This window comes from Neopelma chrysocephalum, unplaced genomic scaffold (genome assembly GCF_003984885.1).
Source record: "Neopelma chrysocephalum unplaced genomic scaffold, ASM398488v2 Primary Assembly neopelma1_382, whole genome shotgun sequence".
In the NCBI taxonomy this organism is placed as follows: Eukaryota; Metazoa; Chordata; class Aves; order Passeriformes; family Pipridae; genus Neopelma; species Neopelma chrysocephalum.
In genome coordinates this window covers 2,161,557-2,181,371 of record NW_020898046.1, presented here as the reverse complement: position 1 = coordinate 2,181,371, position 19,815 = coordinate 2,161,557, and the positions used below count along the sequence as shown (strand labels likewise).

The 19,815-nt window shown below is 39.9% G+C and overlaps 1 protein-coding gene across 2 annotated transcripts in view; it reads left to right on the top strand.

Annotated features, from left to right (window-relative positions):
- Positions 1-19,815, top strand: part of GRID2 (glutamate ionotropic receptor delta type subunit 2) — a 700,412-nt gene that overhangs the window by 626,505 nt on the left and 54,092 nt on the right. For both annotated transcript variants that reach the window (XM_027706551.1, XM_027706550.1), the window contains one exon: positions 4,857-5,023. In XM_027706551.1, coding sequence (XP_027562352.1) covers positions 4,857-5,023 — 167 coding nt within the window. The remainder of the gene's footprint in view (positions 1-4,856; positions 5,024-19,815) is intronic.

Genomic DNA, 19,815 nt, shown 5'->3' with positions numbered 1-19,815 from the left:
AATTTTCTTCCCTCTTCTTCATTCCTCGTGTAATTGCATCCTTAGTAAGGCTGTTTTGGAGAATGGAGCACAGCCCTCTGCAGGCTGTAGCTACAGCACTCTTGCTGAACATGCAAAGAATATGTCAAAAAATTAATTTACGTATTTATATGTACCCAAGTCTTGGGTCTACAGTGGTGGGCATAGGTCTAGCTAGCAGCATTCGATGGTGTTTTTTTCCCCTGTGTAGTCAGTGCAGTGGAATGGTCTGTATTGGAGAACATGACCCTCAAACTGCTGTATGGAGCAGGTGAAAGGTGTACAGCAGCTGGAGAAGAAAGATGGCACCTGACTCGTGATGGAAAGAAGTAGAAAAAGCATCATCACTGTGTCTCCAGGCTGTAGGCACAGGATGTTCAGAAAATGGGCTTCATCAACATTATCTAATAATCTTCAGATTTTCTTCCAAAAAATTATTATCATTTCAATCAGTTGAAACTTGAGATTTCCCTGGCCTTAAAAGTTCTGTTGTTTTTATAACAGTTAATACATTTTATGTACCATGAAATATTTAAAACAGTTCTGCAGGAAAAATAACTGCCAGCTGTTTTTAACCTGAAATTTATTGTGTCATTTTTTTCTTTTGTGAGGATTCTTTGTATTTCTTTTATAGCAGAATTTAAAATACAGAAAAGATACTATCCAAGAATTTAAGTATGAAAAATTGCAGTAATTGGTTGCTGTTTATTTACAATTATTTTTTCTGAAACTTATCATCTGCTAGACCTAGAAATGTGCTTTAGAATGCCAGAATTGTACACAAATACATTATTCAACCTACTCTGCATGAATGGGTTAGCTGTAAGAAGAAATACTACCCACATCCGTGTTGGCATAAAATATGTGCATATGCAACAGTTTAATGGCTTTAAATGTTTTTCTTGTATAACTCAACTAGTTTTTGGTGGAATCATCAGAGATAAATTTTAACTAATATCTACAGACAGTAGATACAGGACTCCAGTAAATAAAAATTTTATAAATATTCAGTGATAGAAAATAGAAATAAAACAGCCCTATAGAAATAGTTTTAACATCTGTGTACTGATGATCCTTATTCTGTGTAACAACTCTTTTTACAGGAACTCCTTCAAAATTGCTCACAGAACCATGAAGTGAAACCAAGCCTTTCTGTATAGTACCATACCTCCCTGTTTCACTTAATGACTGGTGTAGTGCATGAGTTCAAAATACCCTGATGAACAACTAACAGGTTCAATTTTGCCTGGGTTGTGGTTTTTTTTTTCCCTATGACAGTAGTTATCAGATACTCAAAAAATCTTTTTAGCCCCTGCCACACTGACAGGCGGGATGCCACAGGGAAGGAGACCAAAGTGTCAGTTCTCCATGCCCTGGTGGACTGGAAAGCTGGGATTGCTGCTGAGTCATAATATGCCCTCCTCCTACAAACGCTTCCGTGGTGATCCTGGGCTGTGTGGTCATATGTGAACAGCATTCAGATTTGTCACCATCCTGAAATGTTATTACCTCTACACAAAATGACAATATAATGATGAGAAAATGTAGAATCAGGGATGCAGTTCTTCTTAGAGCAGTGAGCTACAGGTATTACAAGGAACTGTTTCTTTCTCCAAGAAGATTTTGCTTTAATTTAGCTCCCATAATTGGCTGAATGTAAGCTCCTTAACTTCTTCTCATAATGCAGAGCTGGAATTTTTGCTGTTCATTTTGAGGCCCAAAGTAGAAGTCTTCAGCATAGCTATTGGAAAACTGCAAAATATATGCTTTCCATATTGAGAGGGAGAGAGAGAAGGACGTAAGTTTTGATTGACATTTTGTTCTGGAATTCCTTTGTGATTTTGCAGAAAGCATCATCCCCCCCTTCTCACAGTATAGCTACTCATTTGTAGGCGTAAAACTGTGAAATATCAGCAGTGTTCCAGATATGCTATACTCTAGCAAAATTTTATTCTTAATTCTTTAAGCTAAAACCTCTTTTAAGCTGTGTGAAAGATCCATGGGCAGACAGTTTAGACTATGATTCTCAGAAGAGTATACTAAAAAGGAAATCACATACCTCCAGAGCTGCCAGATAAATGATTCTCTCTTAGTGAGACAGGTGTTTTTCCCATACTTAAAAATTGAGAATTGGAGACAGTTCAAAAATAGTGTCACTGCTAATGGGAGGACCGAACTGATAGATATTTGCAAGGAAAGATTAAAGAAAGCTATATCCACCCCAGCTAAGTAACAGAAAGATCCATCAATAATTGAAAGGTGTCAGCACCAAAGTGTATTTGGAGCTGCAAAAATAAAAATACCTAGGAATGATGTAAGAAAGTTATTAAAAAAATGAGTAAAAATGTTAGACCAAGAGTAGTTCCATAAAGAGAGGGATTACAAGCATTACAAGGATTACAAACTTAGGTTTGTTCCATGGATTTGAATTCCTTAGATTTGTAAAGGAATAAGGCAAAAATGCTAAAAAGTATGTATTTTAATGCATGGAGCAACCATGTGTTGAAGGTAGATGACTGGAATGATCCCTTCTGACTCTTCAATCTCTTTTGTGCCCCATGCGCTTTAACTGAGGCTTACTGTGATCTTATCTATGAAAAGTAATATCTTCGTGGGAACCTGAACTGTGATATTATCAGGTCTGCTCTAAGGATCTTATATATACCACTTCATCATAGATATTATTGACAGTAAGTGCTTTTAACACTTTATATATTCTCATTGTGAGTTGTTTTACAGCAAGGCAGCCAAATCAAGAGAATTTTTCCTGACCAGCTGAGCAGCTGATAAGTCTCTTTACAAGCACTTAGGTGAATTCGATACACTAGGATGTTAAAAGTGTGGGTTAGGACAAAAGCAGGTGTCAAAACATAACCCTCTGCTCTTTCCACCACCTCAAAGGTTATCTCCCACATGTAAAATTACTTGTTTTTTGAACCTCACTTTTCCTTAATTCTTTTGTTCAGAAAGTCCATCTGATCCTTTTCAGGATTCATTTCCCCATTTCTGATCTTCTGCTTTTGTCTCCTATTTCCCTTCCTTGTTCTCTGCACATCATGATCCTTTTTCAGGCTGAGTCATTATCCTTTTAAATTCTCCTAGGAAGGGCTTTTTTCTCAGTCATGCTATTTCCTAGTCAAGTGGTGGCTGTAGGAAGATCAGAATAACCCATGCTAGGAAGAGCTCTGTGAATGGCGGTGCCTGTAAGACAAGCATACAAGTTGTATTGTTTGTTAACTGGAAATTCACTTTTATCCCCTATTCACTGGCTGTTTGGATAGACCCAAACCTCCACAGGGAGGAAAGAAAAACCCTTCATGACTCTTTTCAGAGACTGAAGATTAAAAATGACCCAGTCCAGTGTGTGTCTGCACTCTGAAAAGAATTTTCTTTATCCTGCAAGTCGTGTGGAGTCCACAGATAATATGGCTCCCTTTCTGCTCCAAAATCTGCACAAATCCTCCCCCTACCATGCCTACAGATGGAAATAGGAAATATTCCCTTGCCAGGCCTGCAGTAAAAAGCAATGTGTCCCAAAAGCAATCGTTCCTTGTGCACTACATCTTGTGAGCAAGCAGACGGTGTGGCTTGCTTCAGTAACTTTTATATGTAAACAGTCTTTAAAAACATAATCTACATTGTCAAAGCCTAATCTAAATGATGTACTGACATTGCTTACTTTGATATGCTGACTTGGTTTTGAATTCTCTCTGGATTGCCTGGCCCCACATGGCCTTTTTGTGTTTTGTTTACTTTTCACTTAGCTGTCACGTATTTATTCCCATTAGATGTACAAAGTCAATGGCTTCAGCCTAGTTTTACAGTTTAGTTGGCTAATACAGCATAGGGAAAGCACTGAGTGAAGCCAAGCAGAGGGTCAGGAAAAAAGCAATGTGATTCTTCAGGTCTGACACAGAGACCAACAAAACAGGAAACTCATGAAAGATCTGGGTCTGGTAGAGCAGCTAGAGATTGTTATCTTTTCAGAAAAACATGATTCGACTGTAAAGCAGAAATTCACTGAAATGGAGAACGATTTGATTAGACTGAATTTCTGTTTTTAAAGGCTTGTTTCTGAATAAAAGCTGAAATTTTGTATACATTACATATATTTAAATTTTAAAAAAAATGGATTTGTTTCAAACGTGAATGGATAGGAAAATGTTACTTTAAAAGCTTTTCATTATAATGAGCTAGTTGGATTTATCTTAGTCAAACAGTTAAAATGGCTTACATGATCTTGCTCTATGAAAGTCTTTGAAAACGTGTGAAAACACTTCATGCCGAGAATAATATTCCCCCAAAAATCTAGTTGGCGTGATGTTGCCCACAGAATCCATAAGACAAATGGGTGTTCGTGAAGTCTATCGCAACTTGAAGCGTGACTGAAATGTGGACCATGGCTAACCATCTGGATAGCCATGCCTACCTTCCCAATGTGAATACCTACCTTCCATCTAAATGGTTGTTTTTAAGGCTCAAAGAAAAATCAGTGGGGGGTTTCATGTGGAAGTTAGCATTGATGGAGGGACCCTGATGTTTCCTTTGTTCTCTGAAGAGGAAACAGATTCCACAGTCCACAGATTTTCTCCACTGCGCTGTTTCACTGATGGCACGTTGTTATCAGGTCACATTTCTTCAGTTTCAGGTGAGGTGCTCTGCCAAAGCACTCCATGGCACCAGTGACTGAGCAACTTTTTCTGCTGGCAGTAGCTGGGCACCCAAAGTTCCCTTTCCTTAAAGAACAGACTGTGCTGAAACTGTCACGTTTTTAGGCGCACTGGCCTCCTTTTGGACTTCACAGTCCGTAGTCTGAGCTTTTCCTCTGTTTACTGCAGGTGAAATACGGAAACTATGCCTTTGTCTGGGATGCAGCAGTGCTGGAGTACGTGGCCATCAACGATGCAGAATGCTCATTTTACACAGTTGGGAACACTGTTGCGGACAGAGGATATGGGATCGCACTGCAGCATGGGAGCCCCTACCGAGATGCTTTCTCACAAAGGTAAGGGTTCGGAGTAGGAGGAGTAGGTCCTAAGACAAAGTTTCTCTTGGCTCTGGGCCTGTCTTTTAATTTAATTTTCAGTGAAGGAGAAACATCTTATATTTGTAATCCACTTCATGTTTTACATAGACATTCATTTTCTCTGAGACATTGAATTATTCACTTTTCTAGAAACTGCATTAAAAACACTTCATGTTGCTGTTATTTGAATTGTCCTTGTTTCTTTTGGAAAACATTAATGAGATAAACTGAACTTCATTAGCAGGAAAATGAGGAAAGAGTTGATTAATTTGTCATAGAGAGTCACCATAACTCAAACCTTCCTGTTAGAGAAGCCATTTCTTAAAGAAAAAAAAAGTAAATTTGCACACTGATGTGAAAACTCAAGGGAGATGAATAAGAACATTTGATGTTTTGATGGAAAGACCCCTATTAGTACCCAAAAGCATAAATGCTTATCCCAACACTAATCAATCTGTTGGGCTACAAAAGTGACATCTCCAGAGATGATACTGGTACTGTGTTTCTATTAGGACCAGAAATACTAAATTCATTGTACGTATTGTGCCTTTGCAGTATTTGTGCTTCACTCTAGTATTGATTCCTAAATCAGGATGTGTGTGAAATATGAAAAAACAAGCAGACTTTTTAAAAGTGTAGTATCTGCAGTCTGGAGTTTAGGAGAAGACATGGGCTAATCTCATGAGCCTTTTTCATTCTGAATCTGGTCTCTCAACCTGGTTTATATTGGTTTGCATTAGATGCATGTAACTAAATTTTACAACTGCTGTGATAGAATTTCTTCTGTGTGGTTGTCATGTAAAGACACAAATAAGCTTCCTTTGGACTATTGCTTTTGTCTTCAGTCTATAGAGTGAAGTAGGGGGAAAAGTAGCCAGTAAGTAACAGTATGCAGATTCAGAGGAATCACTCTCTGCTTACACATGCTGCATGAACAGAGAAGATGTGAATTCTTTGAATCTGTTCTATGCTGGGAGCAATATGGCTGAATTTTGTGCTAGTATAGCAATAACATAATAAAAAAGTCCACAGGATCAACAAAAGTTTAATTTCAATCAAACATATGTATGCTTTGTATCTTACAATGAGCATTAGAGGCCAATATTTACTGAATACTGTAATACTTTCATATTCCAGCTATGATCAGGCTGGCTTTACTTAAAATCTATGGCATTGAACTGTTTGGGGTCTCCACACAAAATAAAGGAGTAAAATTTCTTTGTGTAATCTTTCTAAGAAATGCTTTCAGCTGTTATAGATCTCAGGTGCTTGTCAAGGTGTTAAGTCATCCTCTTCACAGCATTATCCACGTAAGCTTGAGTACAAAAATTTGGAGACACTGGGGAGTTTTATAGTCTTTGTCTTTAATACTAAATACAGTGAAACTGCGAAGTGGCATGACATGTCATGGCTCAAGCCCATACAGATGAGCATTCTTCATGGCCACCACTGCTGTTCTCCAAGTCAGGGTGGATGTATTCGAACTGATCCTCAGAGACTGCTCCTGTCATTTTTATATACTGGTTGTAGTTCTTGGTATATGGGGAAAATGGTTATGGCTGGTTCTGGTAAGTATCTTCTTCATCGCAGTATTCAGTTCCTGGAGAGGCTGGATTACAACTTCTGATACACTGCCTTTAGCAGCTTCTGGATCATTGGTCTGTGCAGGCCTGACATTTCCAAGTACAATTTTATTTCATAAGAAAATTTCAGCTTTTCAGTGTATTATTATATCTTGAAGCTATAGGAAAGCAGGAAGAAGCATAAAAATTTGCACATATATAGGTCTTTTTATCTGAAGATCTTTGAAGCAATATTTAACTATTAACACCTCTCAGTGGAAAGTAAATGCCATTTCCATTTAATGCTTAGGGAATCTATAGCATCAGGAGACTTAAATGAATTCCCGAGGTCATATGTTGTCCCCTGGTGGACTCAGGAATCATAGGCACTCATTTTCAATTTCCTCCTATAGTTATCAGAGTTCTGGTAGATGAAGAAAGGGGTTATTTGTCATATATTGGACTATAGGAGGATCTGGAAGGATAGGCAGAACTTAGCACTGGTGAGAAGGTAACTCATTACATTAGCAAGACTAATAGTTGCACAGAGAAACTGGAATTTGCTTTGAGTATACTATCTACTGGAGAATTTATAGATATATATTCTGCAAATGTATGTGCTGCTGTGCTTATATTTTTATTTCTGTATTATGAGGGCATATTATATATCACTTCTAATTATGTCCATAAATATAAATTTACAGTTTGAAACAGTGAAACACCATATAACAATCATATAAAGGAGAACTCATGCTTACAAGGTAGCTTACAACCTTTTTGTTCTAAACACCCTTCCACACTGCTCCTTAAATTTACTTCCATGTGGTTATTACACATCATCCTTACTTTTCTTTCTAATGAAAAGGCTGAACAACCTTCAGCAGCTGCAGCCTGCATGCTAAATAGAGAGGGAAATAGATTTCATTGTATAGGATTAGCAAATGTTCTCCTGGATATTTCACGTTCTTTAATGCAGCAGGGAACTGGTTTAAAATATATTGGTATTTCTTGATCTTTCCCAAAATAAATATATTTATGTGAAAATACAGGTCTTATCTTTTATGAAATTTCATATAAACTCATAAGCTGCACAGTGTTCAATCCCTGGGGTGCTGCTGTGAAAGGTCTGGCAGGCTTACAGGAAATTTTGTTCTCTGTGCAGGAAGAATGGGCACGAGTTTAATGCTTTTCAGTACCTTTTCTGAACATTCAGGTGATTCCCAGAGAAACGGGAAAAGAGATAGAGAGGTGTAAACACCCACCCCTTCTCTCCAGTGCTACGGGGTGTGAGTTGCAGTCAAGGTAACACTGTGGTAAGGTTTAGGCATTTGGGATTTCCAAAAGCACTCTATGTTTGGGATGTGCTCTATGTTGTTCTCCAGGGGATTAACACGTGTAAAATGCTGTGGCCTTTGGGGACTGCAACAATATTCACCTGCTCTGTGAAGTATTCAGTCTCTATGGGAGTTTATCCATCAGTTAGGCTACTTAAGAAAGGCATTAAGCCTGAGATCAGTTTGAAATGCTGAGGTGCCTTAAAAACACGTCCAGGGTATTGCAAAAATTAAATTCCCTGATATAATCTACTCCCACAACTGATGGTGATGGCAGGCTCCCTTACACCCCGGGCAGTCTGTGAGGTGCTAAAAGAAGCCTGAAGCAACCAAGAACTTGGTGGGAACCAAAGCCGCAGTGATGGTCCTAATAGCCATGTTTGGGATGTGGGACTGCGACTGATGGACCACCTGATTGCCTGGTACCCACCACACTGAAGAAGCACACAAGCTGCAGTGCCCTAAGCACAGTGCAGAGCCCGTGCTCCCAGCTTCAAACCACCGCTGCCACCTTGTGCCTGTGTATTTTCACGGGATGCTGTCCTACGGAACGAGGCTCCAATTACCAAGGAACCAGAAAGTGAAAATGCTTATAGTAGGCTACAGTTACATTAACACAAAAGGTTCAATATATACTTGATTTTAAATTGATGCAATTAAGCAAGTATTATACAGGAGTGTGCTGTCATTGAGGTACACTTGCTTGCTTGAGTTCATATTATTTTTATAACTTTACAGGTATAAGATATTGACTATACCCTTAAGGGAGAAGCATGAACACTCTCATGTATTTGAATTTAAAATCAGAGTTATTCTTACAAATGCAAGTTTGGCTACAGTGAAATATTAGCGGAGAGTGTGGCAAAATGCATATCACTTAGAAATTTCATGTACCTTTCCTGGGATTTTAAATAATTGATTCCAGACATACCACAGGAGATGAAACCCTGTTCAGGATTATTCTTTTCAGACTCAAGAAAATCTAAAATTTTGGGAATGAACAAAATGTTTTGGATGATAGAAGTTTTATTGTTCAAAGTGCATTATCTATATGCCTTCAGGGAAGAATTTTGTGCATGTGTAGTTTAGTGAAGGAGAAGGGTAACCAACCAAAAGCACTGTAATGAAACTGGTCTTCGTTCTGATCTAGAAGAGATGGGTTTTTTGCATGTGAAAAAGAAAGTTCTCAAAGACATGCGCAGCAGCGAGTGGTCTGACTGCAGAATGAGATTGGATTTTTGCTGTATGAGGATGGCAAAATGGCCAGCTGGGGCCCCACACAACACCTGTGACCATTCTCTGCCTAATGCTTTCTCTGAAAACAGGTGCTTCGAGTCCATCCTGAAAATAGGTGTATGTCTGTAACACAAGTAATATAGAAAATAATCAGGGTTAACATTTGAAAGATGGGCCTGTCATAGCATCCTGATGACTTCATTCACGTTGTTGCAGACATTAACAAATACAACTGGCCCTGCCACTAGGCAGCCAGTTGGTGTGCTCAGGTAGATTGCTGTCCTCTTTTCTTTGCCACAAAGACTTAACCTTCTGAGCACCAGCAGCCTCCAGGCAGCATGTCAGATTTTTTCTTTCAGGGTGATGACAGGGGCTGTAATAATAGGAACTGCCAAATTTTCTAGGAGAGCTTGAAAAGGGTGTGTCGTTTGGTTCACAAGGAACTCTGTACTGACACTAAATTTGACACCTGTTAAGAATTCTTTTCAGCCCTAAACTTTAAAACTTCCATTGCACCCCTGGGAGGTATAAATATAATTGCAAATGCTTTTGAGGGTATTACATAGGATGTCTGCACTTCCTACAGTGCTGCAGCAATGGCTCAGGCACTCTGCTGGTGGCTGGCTTTTGGTGGAGGTCAAGGAGGGGTGGCAGCAAAGAACTCGGATCCCGTTCATGTCCCCACCTCCTCTGCTGGCTGACTCTCTTCTGCTGCGCTACAGTGGCCACACAGCACGCTAGAGGCAGAGGGAGAGGAAACACTAATTTCATGCTCAGCATAGGCCAGCAGCCAGCTTTTCACTTAAGTAACTAGAAACTGCCAACACCCAAAACCAAACCATAAAAATCAAGCCCTAGTTATTTTGCATCCTCATATCCCAAGAGTATCCATGTGCGTTCTGCCCCAAAGACTTCACTTTTAAATAGAAGGAAACAGTGATAATACACCAAAAAAAAGGAAAAAAATCTCCCTCAGAGATTGGGACTCTTACTACTTGTTCATCAGTTGTGTTTCTGCAAGTGCACGATCTCAGCCAAGCACAAGCTCACTGACACTTCAAGTGGTCTATGTGCCAAAAAAAGCAGCAGCAGCAGTTGCATACCTCCTGGTGGTCAACTGTGGGACGTGGGGTATGTGATGGCATAATGTATGGAAGGTACGACTACCATATAGCTTATGCAGAAACCTCAGACTGTATTTGACATTCATCACAAAAAGTCACAAAGAATTTGTGCTGCTGCTAGAGAAGCCAGTCACATCTTTCTGTCCTAGGGGGCAAAAGAAATTATTTCCTCATGGCCAGATTAAAGACACCTCACTAGTAGCAAGTGTTGCACTTTCAGACATCCAAAACTTTGGAGGCAAAGAACAGAGACATCACATGGTGCTTCAGACTGCCCCTAAGCAATTCATTAGCCATATGCTTTAAATAAATGGTATGGATATTCTCCTGTCCTTTTTACATCTCATCAGCAAAACCCTGAGTCTTAGAAAGTTCCTGCCCTGAGCCATAAATATGTGTTCTTCCTGTCTCCTCGCTATTAATTCTCTCTCCTTAAATTTTCATTGTGTCTTGGAGGTCACTTGTGTCCAAAGACTCTGGCACAAGGAAAATAACTTCCTTCCTGACTGCTTTGGCTTCTTTTTCTCTGTCCTTGGGACCATGTACCCCTTTCTTTGAGAAGATTTCCCCCCTCTCTTTTTTTTTTTTTAATCTTCTTTTAATGAAAACCCAATAAAGTGCCCCTCACTCTCTGACTTATCTTTTACCAGCTACGGAGAAAATAAGAGGTTTGGATTATACCCTATCCCTGCAGGGGACTGACAATAATGGTCTAATTGGATTTTTCATTATTAAATACAGTGATCATCTGCAGAATAGTTCTTAGTAAAAGCTCAACTTTGCTTTGTCTCAGTAGTTTGCTTAGAATCAAAATCCTATTCTGAGCTGTATATATAACATTCTGAAAAATGTCAGAGAAACTAGTAAAATCTCTACCCACAGCACTTTTTTTCTGATTATTCCAGAAAATTAAGAGACTGTAAATTGGGAGCATTATTGGACTTGAAGAACACTCCTGAATTTAAATAGAAGAGTTTAATTTTGAGAATCTGCCTTTAGATCATGTCACAAGTTCATATAACTAAAATTACATTAAAGGGGAAGAAAAACAAAAAAATTTCAGATTTCTGAGCAGTCTGACACGAGAACCCAGTCTTAATTGATTCAGATATAGTAATTGTTAATAAAAGCCTTAACTGCAGAGTAGCACATAATGACAAAATAGTTTCTCAGATAACCAGGATACTAAACAAAAAAAACTTTAGTACCACACCATCCTAGATAGCGCAGTCTATCCTTATTTTTTGCTGTCTGTGTTAGACTCACAGAGCTAAACTGGGAATTGCACCAGGCCATAGGTCTCAAAATATGTCCATCTCCGTTTTTGCTGACCCAGGTCCTCAAAGACAAATTGCAATTGCCCTTCATGCCAGGACACTCACCTTGAGAAAGTGCTGCTCAGCCAGCTCCCTGCTTCGGTGGGGCTACAGAGTGATCACATTCTTCCCAGCTCAATCCCAGGCCACTGGATCCAGGCTGAACACCTGTAACCTCAAATGGATTACAAGAACAGATGTAGCTTCATTCTGATTTTTAAAAATGGCATCCATTACTTCATAAAAAAGCCTAACAGAAAGCTTTCATCCCACCAGTATTCTCTTTTCTTTTTTCTACCAAGCCCACAACCATGTGATCCACACTGACAGTGTTCTGTAATCCCGTATGAGCACATTGCTAATAGCTTTTCCCAAGGACCAGGTGTCCCTTTGCATCCTACTCCACTAACTGCCTAATGCAGAGCTGCAGGTTTTGAATATTCCTTTGCTGTCATAAGAATTCTTTCCTGGCTTTATTATCCGTTCCTGTCTTGCTTCCTAGCAGAGGCTGCTGGCTGTAGGACTGTAAAGAAACTGTGGCTCCCACACATCATGTTGTGAGAACAGGAAAAATGTTTTTATTGATTCCTGATGGTGTTCATCTGTTGCTGGCAGGTCTCACAGTAAATTCGTGATTAAAAGCTGAAAAAGATGGAGACACCTACAGAAACAAGATTTTAGCAACTTCTTAATCTGCTGTGATATTAAACCGATGAGATGGGTTAAAGGATTCTCCAGCAGATCTGAAGTTTATAGCATATACATAATGGAAAATTAATCAATGAAAACATATAAAGGCAGTGAGCAGATTACTGGGCTTTTTTAATATCCTGTAATATTAATTGATGGGGTAAGTTAAGGAATCATGAAGTAGCAGCACTGAGAAGAAGCATGAGAAAGAAAATCATAGGGGAAAGGCATTAGATCTTCTTGCATTCACACAGCATAGAACTATGAGAACCAAAGAGCTGCCCACCTGCTTCACCATGGGAAGGCATCTCTGCATCCCAGGCATTGCTGTGGTGAAGGAGTTGCTGCATGTAAAAAAAGAAATGCCATGAAAAAGGAAGCTTCATGCCTTCTCTTTTTCCTAATCAATGCTCCCTTTCAGAAAGGACACTGCATTCAAAGTTTCAGAAAGGCAAATCAGTTCATCTGTTTATTCATATTAATTCCCTATTATTACCTACGAACCGCCCTAAAGAAAACAGTCTAATTGTAAAGTGTTAAACTACCAGTAGATATCACTTTGCAAGCTATTTCTTACTACTTTCTATCTACTTCTCTAGCCTTAGGCACCTCAGACTTGGCATGTAAAATGGCCAGATATTACCCAGCAACATGTACAGTACAATCAGTGGAAACAGTGTTGCTCATCCAACTATGTGGAAAACGCATTTATTGTAAGCTCGAGTTGTTCGTGTGTTTTAAAGTTTTATGGAGTGAGTAAGTGCATGGCTGCAGAATTTGAAACTGCTTGGTTATAAATCTGATGACAGTAAAGCTAAAAGAAGTCTCATCAAGTGGCTTCCCTCCAAGAACTTGCTTTTTTATGAATTCCTAAAGAAGAGATTAGGTTTGCTGTTAATGCTCACTGTCCCTAGTATATTTGTTCTTTTCTAGCTGCCTTCTCTTACATTTGTGTGCATCAGTCTTGAGAGGAACAGGTTTAACTACTCACTCTGACTCTGTTGAGCAGCAGCATTGCCTTTAAAGTGAGGTAGAAAATGAGTGCAGAGATTTCCCTGGAAGTAGGAGGGATCCAGTCATGCAGCTGTCATGATGACAGAGCCATAATAACCACAAGTAAATGTTAAGCACACCTACCCCATTCCTGAGTCTTGACCTAAGTTCTCAAAATGCTGGCTAACATATTTCAGTTAAAATGAGGATGAGTAGCAAAGGAGGAAAGAATAATAGATCTTTGCTAACCCCTTTTGTTGGCTTAAAAGGTAATTAACCTTTAGGTGGACCATAAAGCTCATCCTGTTTTCAGCTAGTCCTGTTTTCCAGATAAAAATGAAAGGCCTGGAAATAAAGCTTATTTGTAAAGCAGAAATACAGTCTGGTGAATAGTGAACGTGATGGTATGACAACTGGAGCAGTATAAAACTAGTGCAACAGAAGGTACCTCAGCCTGCAGAAATTTCCTCTGCTCTAAAACACAGAACCTGAGGGAATGGCCAGAATTTGTGTCAGGGGAGGTTTAGGTTGGATATTAGAAAAAGCTTCTTCACCCACAGGGTGGCTGGTACTGCTCTTCATGGAAGTGGTCACAGTACCAAGCCTGGCAGAGTTCAAGCATTTGGATGATACTCTCAGGCACATGGTGTGACTCTTGGGAACGGTTCTGTGCAGGGCCAGGAGTTGAACTTGATGATCTTTGTGGGTCGCTTCCAACTCAGCATATTCTGTGATTCTGTGATTCTATTTGTCACCCATCCTTGAATTGTCAGTAGGCAAAGAAGGTGCTAGCCTTGCTTTACGACTTCAGTCAAGTTCAGAAGTAGGGAAAGGAAAAAAGAGTGTGTGAAAACTCTCCAGAATGTAGAGCCAAGCAAAAGTGGTAGCAGGTTTTCTAGCAGAGTTGTCTTCCCTTGCTGAAGTAGGATGTAAGGAAGAAGGAAGCTCAGTGCAGTGACAGAGGGAGTGAAGGGAGAGACACTAAGGAGCTGAGTGCTGCTCAGTGATTATGGAGGGTGAATAAATGGAGCCTTCCTTATTGCTCAGCTCCATGCAGAGAGGAGATTAACAAAGTGAAAAATCTAAGGAAACTACCCAGAGAAGCCTTCTGCTGTGTTTCAGAGCAAGCCCATGGGGTAGGTTGCTCCCCGGAGAAATCAGGACAAAACTGGGAGGAGGAGCCAGACAGTTTCCCCAACAGTGTCACCATTATGTTTGAGTGTGGTGGTTAGAGAGGTTTGGATTAGTTGGAAGATGAAGATGGGGTAGGGAAGCCTTTATTCTCTGATTATATGGGCCCTCAGTAGCCTTGAGGAAAAAATGTCTGGTGATAAGATATCACAAAGTCTGAAAGACTGACCTTTGTCCAAATCCCAAAGACTTGGTGCTGGCAGAGACGCTTGAGTCAAGTTTTCTGTCTGGCATGGAGTAAACAGTAAATGGCTGTGGAAAACCTCTGTGCTGTGTGCTTCAGTTACCACATGGCCCAGCTGGGCTGTATCACATTCCAGAACCCCAAAGGTCTGAGTCATGGGAAGCAGGCACGTAGGCATCTGGAGCACACATCCCGCTGTCCTGCTGCTGCAGGAGTTACAGAGCCTCTGACTTACCCAGGCAGAGAAGCACAGCTGCTGCAACTTGTCCTGGCACAAGCAAAAAACAAGGAGCATGAGGTTGCAGCACATCAAAACCCAGACATAGGGAGCAGGTGTGCTTTAAATAGGCTGTGCCAATCTGATCCCCATTTCCCTTGAAACGTTTAACAGACTTAATTTCTATCACAGACTTGGTTCAGAACGACCTTCCAAACAACCACGCCTTGGCTCTGTAGTTTTTTGCAGCGTCAAAACAGACAGAAGCATTTGCTGACATGAACCAGTTGGATATGCTTAATGGAGACTTGTTGCACAATGTGCAACAATGTGGTTTATATGCTGCTTTAGTGCCAATTGTGTCAAGTTAGCCCAAAGAAAAGCAGGGCCCTGATCCCAGCCATCATAACTTTGATGACTTTCCAGAAACCAAGTGCCTTTCCAGACCCAGGTTTTCTACTCAAACATGGTGTGCAAGCAGACAAAAGAATGACATGGCTGAGGAAAAACTGTGTTTGCCACTTTATTCATAGAACACTCTTACAAAATGCGTTTAGTAGTTTGCCCTTGTAACCACCTGCATGGAGAGCTTTCAGGGCAGAGCTCTAACACTGTATTTAGTTCATACTTGGACTGCTCAGCTAAAACTTCCATTTGTATGCATTTATTCTGCTTCACACATTATGTTATCAGTCACTTTCAATATTTCAAAGTCACAGCAGTCCTTTCCTGACATACATTTGTCAGAATGAACTGCTTTGATTGCTGTTATTACAGACTGCAGTTCTTGACTAAGGAAAAAGTCTTATATAGAACCAGAATATTGCAATTTCTCAAAAAAACAGTAGATAAACCAGAAAAAAATTAGAGTAAATGAACAGAAATAGATACTTTAAATGACCAGCCTTTTTTTTTTTAAAGGAGAAGAGAATGGAAAGGCAGGATTTATGACCCCATACAAGAGAATTAATTAGGAAAAGTTTGGTCTTTTAAGTTCATATACAAGGTATTGAAAATGGCTCCCCTCGGCTGCCTGTGAATCAGAGAAGTACATCATACTTGGACTTTCTCTTAATCAAATACTTTATCATATTCTTCTAATGATCACTCTCAATAGAAGGATTTTAATAATCAGTCCATTATAGTCACAGTAGAATTTAACAAGGGGTTTCGGCCTAGCCTGAACATGTGCTTACACTCCTGATTAAGTCCTGGTGGTGTTAATTTGTCATGGCACATGAGCACATCTCCCTCTTGCATATGCTTAATAGCATGCAGAGGCTTTGCTAGTTCACTCTTAAAGCCCTTACAGTTTAGGACTGAACCAGGGGGAAGTACAGTTGTTTGGAAAGGTTATGATTCTTTTATGCTTATTGCAATTAAAAAATGTTTTTCTCCTTGTATGTGCTAGTGTTTTCTTCAGCTGAAAGAATAGTGCAACAGCTGAATTTCCAAAGCAGTGAAGAAAAGCTGCCACCTAATTACCTGGCTTTGCAGATAACTACATGGTACAGCTGCTCCCACCATAGCAGAAAGGTTTTAGCTCGTAACAAGCATGAAAGGGAAAAATAACTGTATTGGCTGCAGTTTCATAGGTGAGAATGCCTATATAGGACCAAAGAGGTCATTGGTATCTCAAAGACATCCGAGTCCTACAGAAAGCCAATAAGATGGATAAGCTGTTGTTTATTTAATTAAAATTTCAATTTTTTTTAATTAAAAAACCCAAGCAAACTCCATCACAGTAATATTTGGAGAGAAAAGTAGAGGAGTTGTGAGCACTGTTTTGCAGCCTTGAGAGCAGGGATTAGAAGTTCCTGGCCCACAAGTGATTTTTTTGGCTTTGCTTGGGGTATTTCTAAAGCAACCTCTGAGAGAAAGAATGAAGAACTGATCCTTGAGTTAGCTGAGAAATAAATACTCTATCTTAAATTTTTTTTGGTTGTATTAATTTCCTTGGGTTAGGGGGGATTTAGTTTATTAGCAGTGGATCTTCAGATCATGGAATTACTCCAGATTTATACTGGTTTAGCTGATGAGAGAATTTAATCCTATAAATATGTCTTTGGCATAATTTAGATGTGAGGCTCAAGATTAACATCCCCAGGAAACAGGGAATTTATGTTCATTTCTTTTTTTGCCTGTGAAGTACTACGCAAAGCTACAGAAACATGTCAGCTCTGACAGTCACTCTTGGGCAGCAATCAGGGCTTTCAAAAAGCCATCGGGGTTCACCCACAGCATTAAATTCCCCTATGTTCTTTTTCGATTTTATATAAATCTGGAGGAAATTGAAAAAGAAGCATCATTAAAGCCCAGAGGAAGTGAAGGTTTGTTGATCGTCTTCATGTCCCTCTTAAATTAGAAACCACAATTGTCATTTTTAATTTTTTTAAGAGTAGCAATCTTGGACTAGGTTAAACATAATAAACTCCTTGAAAATAAGCAGTTTTAGAAAGAATCACTGACAGGTGTTTAGTGCAAGAACAAATATATCCATGGTTGTATATATAAGTAAGTTGCTCTGCTGTCAGCAGCGGTTATATTTTATTCTCACCCCAAAAATGAAATATTTGCATGTGTAGCTGGGCTGGCAGCAGAGAGCAGAATAGTGTGTAATGATACCCTTTCCAGCTTTATAAGTAAAGGGGCTGTCTCTCCAACTTGCAATGGGAAACTAAGCACAGGGGGGATGAACCACACATCCAACGAGACTCCTCAAATCACTTGGATGGCCTGCAAAGCCCTTGCTTCTCCCTCCAGCTGTTTTCTGCCTATTTTCTCAACTTTTCCTAGTGCAGGCCACATGGCTTACCAATTTACTTGCTCTGAGGCCTTCTTTCATAGAAGAAATCCAGGGGTTTGGTGTTAGAGTGTTTTTAAGGGCTGAGTTTAGGAGAAGTAGATTTTTTGCTTTCATGGAGAGCTGCAATAGCCGAGATTAAGGGAGGCAGCAGGCTGCAGAGCTCACACAGCTGTGAGCTGCACACAGACACAGCTTCCTTCTTCTCCCTCCTGCCAGCTTTATTTCAAATTACCTGGTGCCTTGGCACCACCAGCTGTTTCCTTTTTTCTGCCCAAAGTGTTTTCCTACTGCTGCTTCATTTAACACAGGCCCTTTTGGCTGCTTCAGTGTTGTGTAGAAACCTGCTGCCCCTGCACTCCCAAACAGGGGTAGTGGTCTGTGGTGGGGCCCCGCAGGGTTAAGCACCAGGTGGGTGCAAGGGAGCAACCCACAGGGTGGCTGGGCACCATCTGGGTCTGGGAGGTGCTGAGAGGGCTCAGCAAGAGGTGTCCTCTTGGGGCAGGTGGGATCAAAACCACCTCCAAAGCAAAACTGCTGTTTGGGGTCAGTACTGTTGCTCATTGGGAAGAAGTGAGGATTTTTTTATTTCCTTTTTTTTCCTGTTTCTATGAAGTGTAAGTGGTTTGTCCATTCATGGGGCTGAACTGTTGTCATCTTTTTGCTTGTGTTGGAAATAAAACTTGGGTAAGAGACTCTCACCAGGAAACTTTTGTCCTAAGCTGGCAGGACTAGGATCAGACCATGCTGTGCGCCTTTCAGCCTATTGGAATTCAAGATGATTCCCACAGTGATGCATTTCCTGTTCAATTCTGAAGATTTCTTGCTCACAGAGACGCTTTCTCATCCCCCACAGGCATTGTATACCCACTAGTATCTTTTTCTGAATTGAGGAAAAATAGATACCAGTCCTTCATCTTTCCTAGGCAACGATAAACTCCTTGCTGAAATTTTTAAATGTTACATAGTTTGGATCACTAATATACATCTAGCCTGTCCTATACAGCTGAAATGATCACAGGGCTGAATCTTAATAATAATGGTGTGGGTTATCTCTGTGTAAATAGGGCTTTACTTTTACTCAGCAGGAGAAATGCTGCAGGTCTGCACTGATATATTGAGCTGGATAAACAGGATAGTTTGTTCCTATCTGGAAGTGCCTTCTTAAAGTTCAGTTTGTGGTGCTTGCAGGTAAAACTGATGATTTACTGCTCATGGATATGGCAATATACCTGGTGTGCCTACAAACTGAAGTCTTTTTCTCTGTAGGCCTGATGCTGGACTTCATGAGCCTCTTGCTATACTGCCAGCACTAATATAAATATTGCATCTGGGTGAAAAAGTTCCTCATTTCTGTTTGCTGTTCTCTCTGGCAGTCTGCATCACCTTCATTTGGGCATTAGTGGTGCTTGCCTTGAGTCACAGTGCTCTGACGGCAGGGCTGCGGGAAGCTTTCCTTGCAACATTCTTTTTTCTGGAGACCTGTTTTCCGGCTGGGGGTTTATTACCCACTCTGAACTTGAGTTTTCTTTCATAGTAATTTAGCGATGTTTTTGGACTTGATTTTAATGAAATGGAGTAATTTGTGCTTGAAGGAGGAATTATATGATATTCAGGGATTATTTTTTAACTCAAAATAGGGAACAAATTAAAAATTATGAGGAGGTAGCTCAAGGCCTTGTCAATCAGAACTGCTGCTTTTAGCATACCACTTCTCCTGAGTTACCCTGTCTGCTCCACACTAACACTGTAGTTAGCTAAATTAGCTAGTATCAGCTGGATACTTGAATGTCATTAGAAACTGAAATCTTTGTTAAAGTTGAAAGCGGAAACTTATTATTTGATAGAAAGAAATATAAAAGAATTCTTATAATAATTCCAGAGTCAGTCATTATAAAATGATGAAAGTCTGAATTAAAGTTCCACATCAAAGAAACCTGAAGGTAAGGGATGAAGTTAATTCATCAGCCAGCTCCAAATCAGCCTTATAATGATGCCATGCAGTTAACCTATCCTTATAATTAAGGCATTTCCTTAGTTATTAGAACTTGAGTAGATAAAAACAAGTGGTGCTTCTTCTCTTCTCTTCTCTTCTCTTCTCTTCTCTTCTCTTCTCTTCTC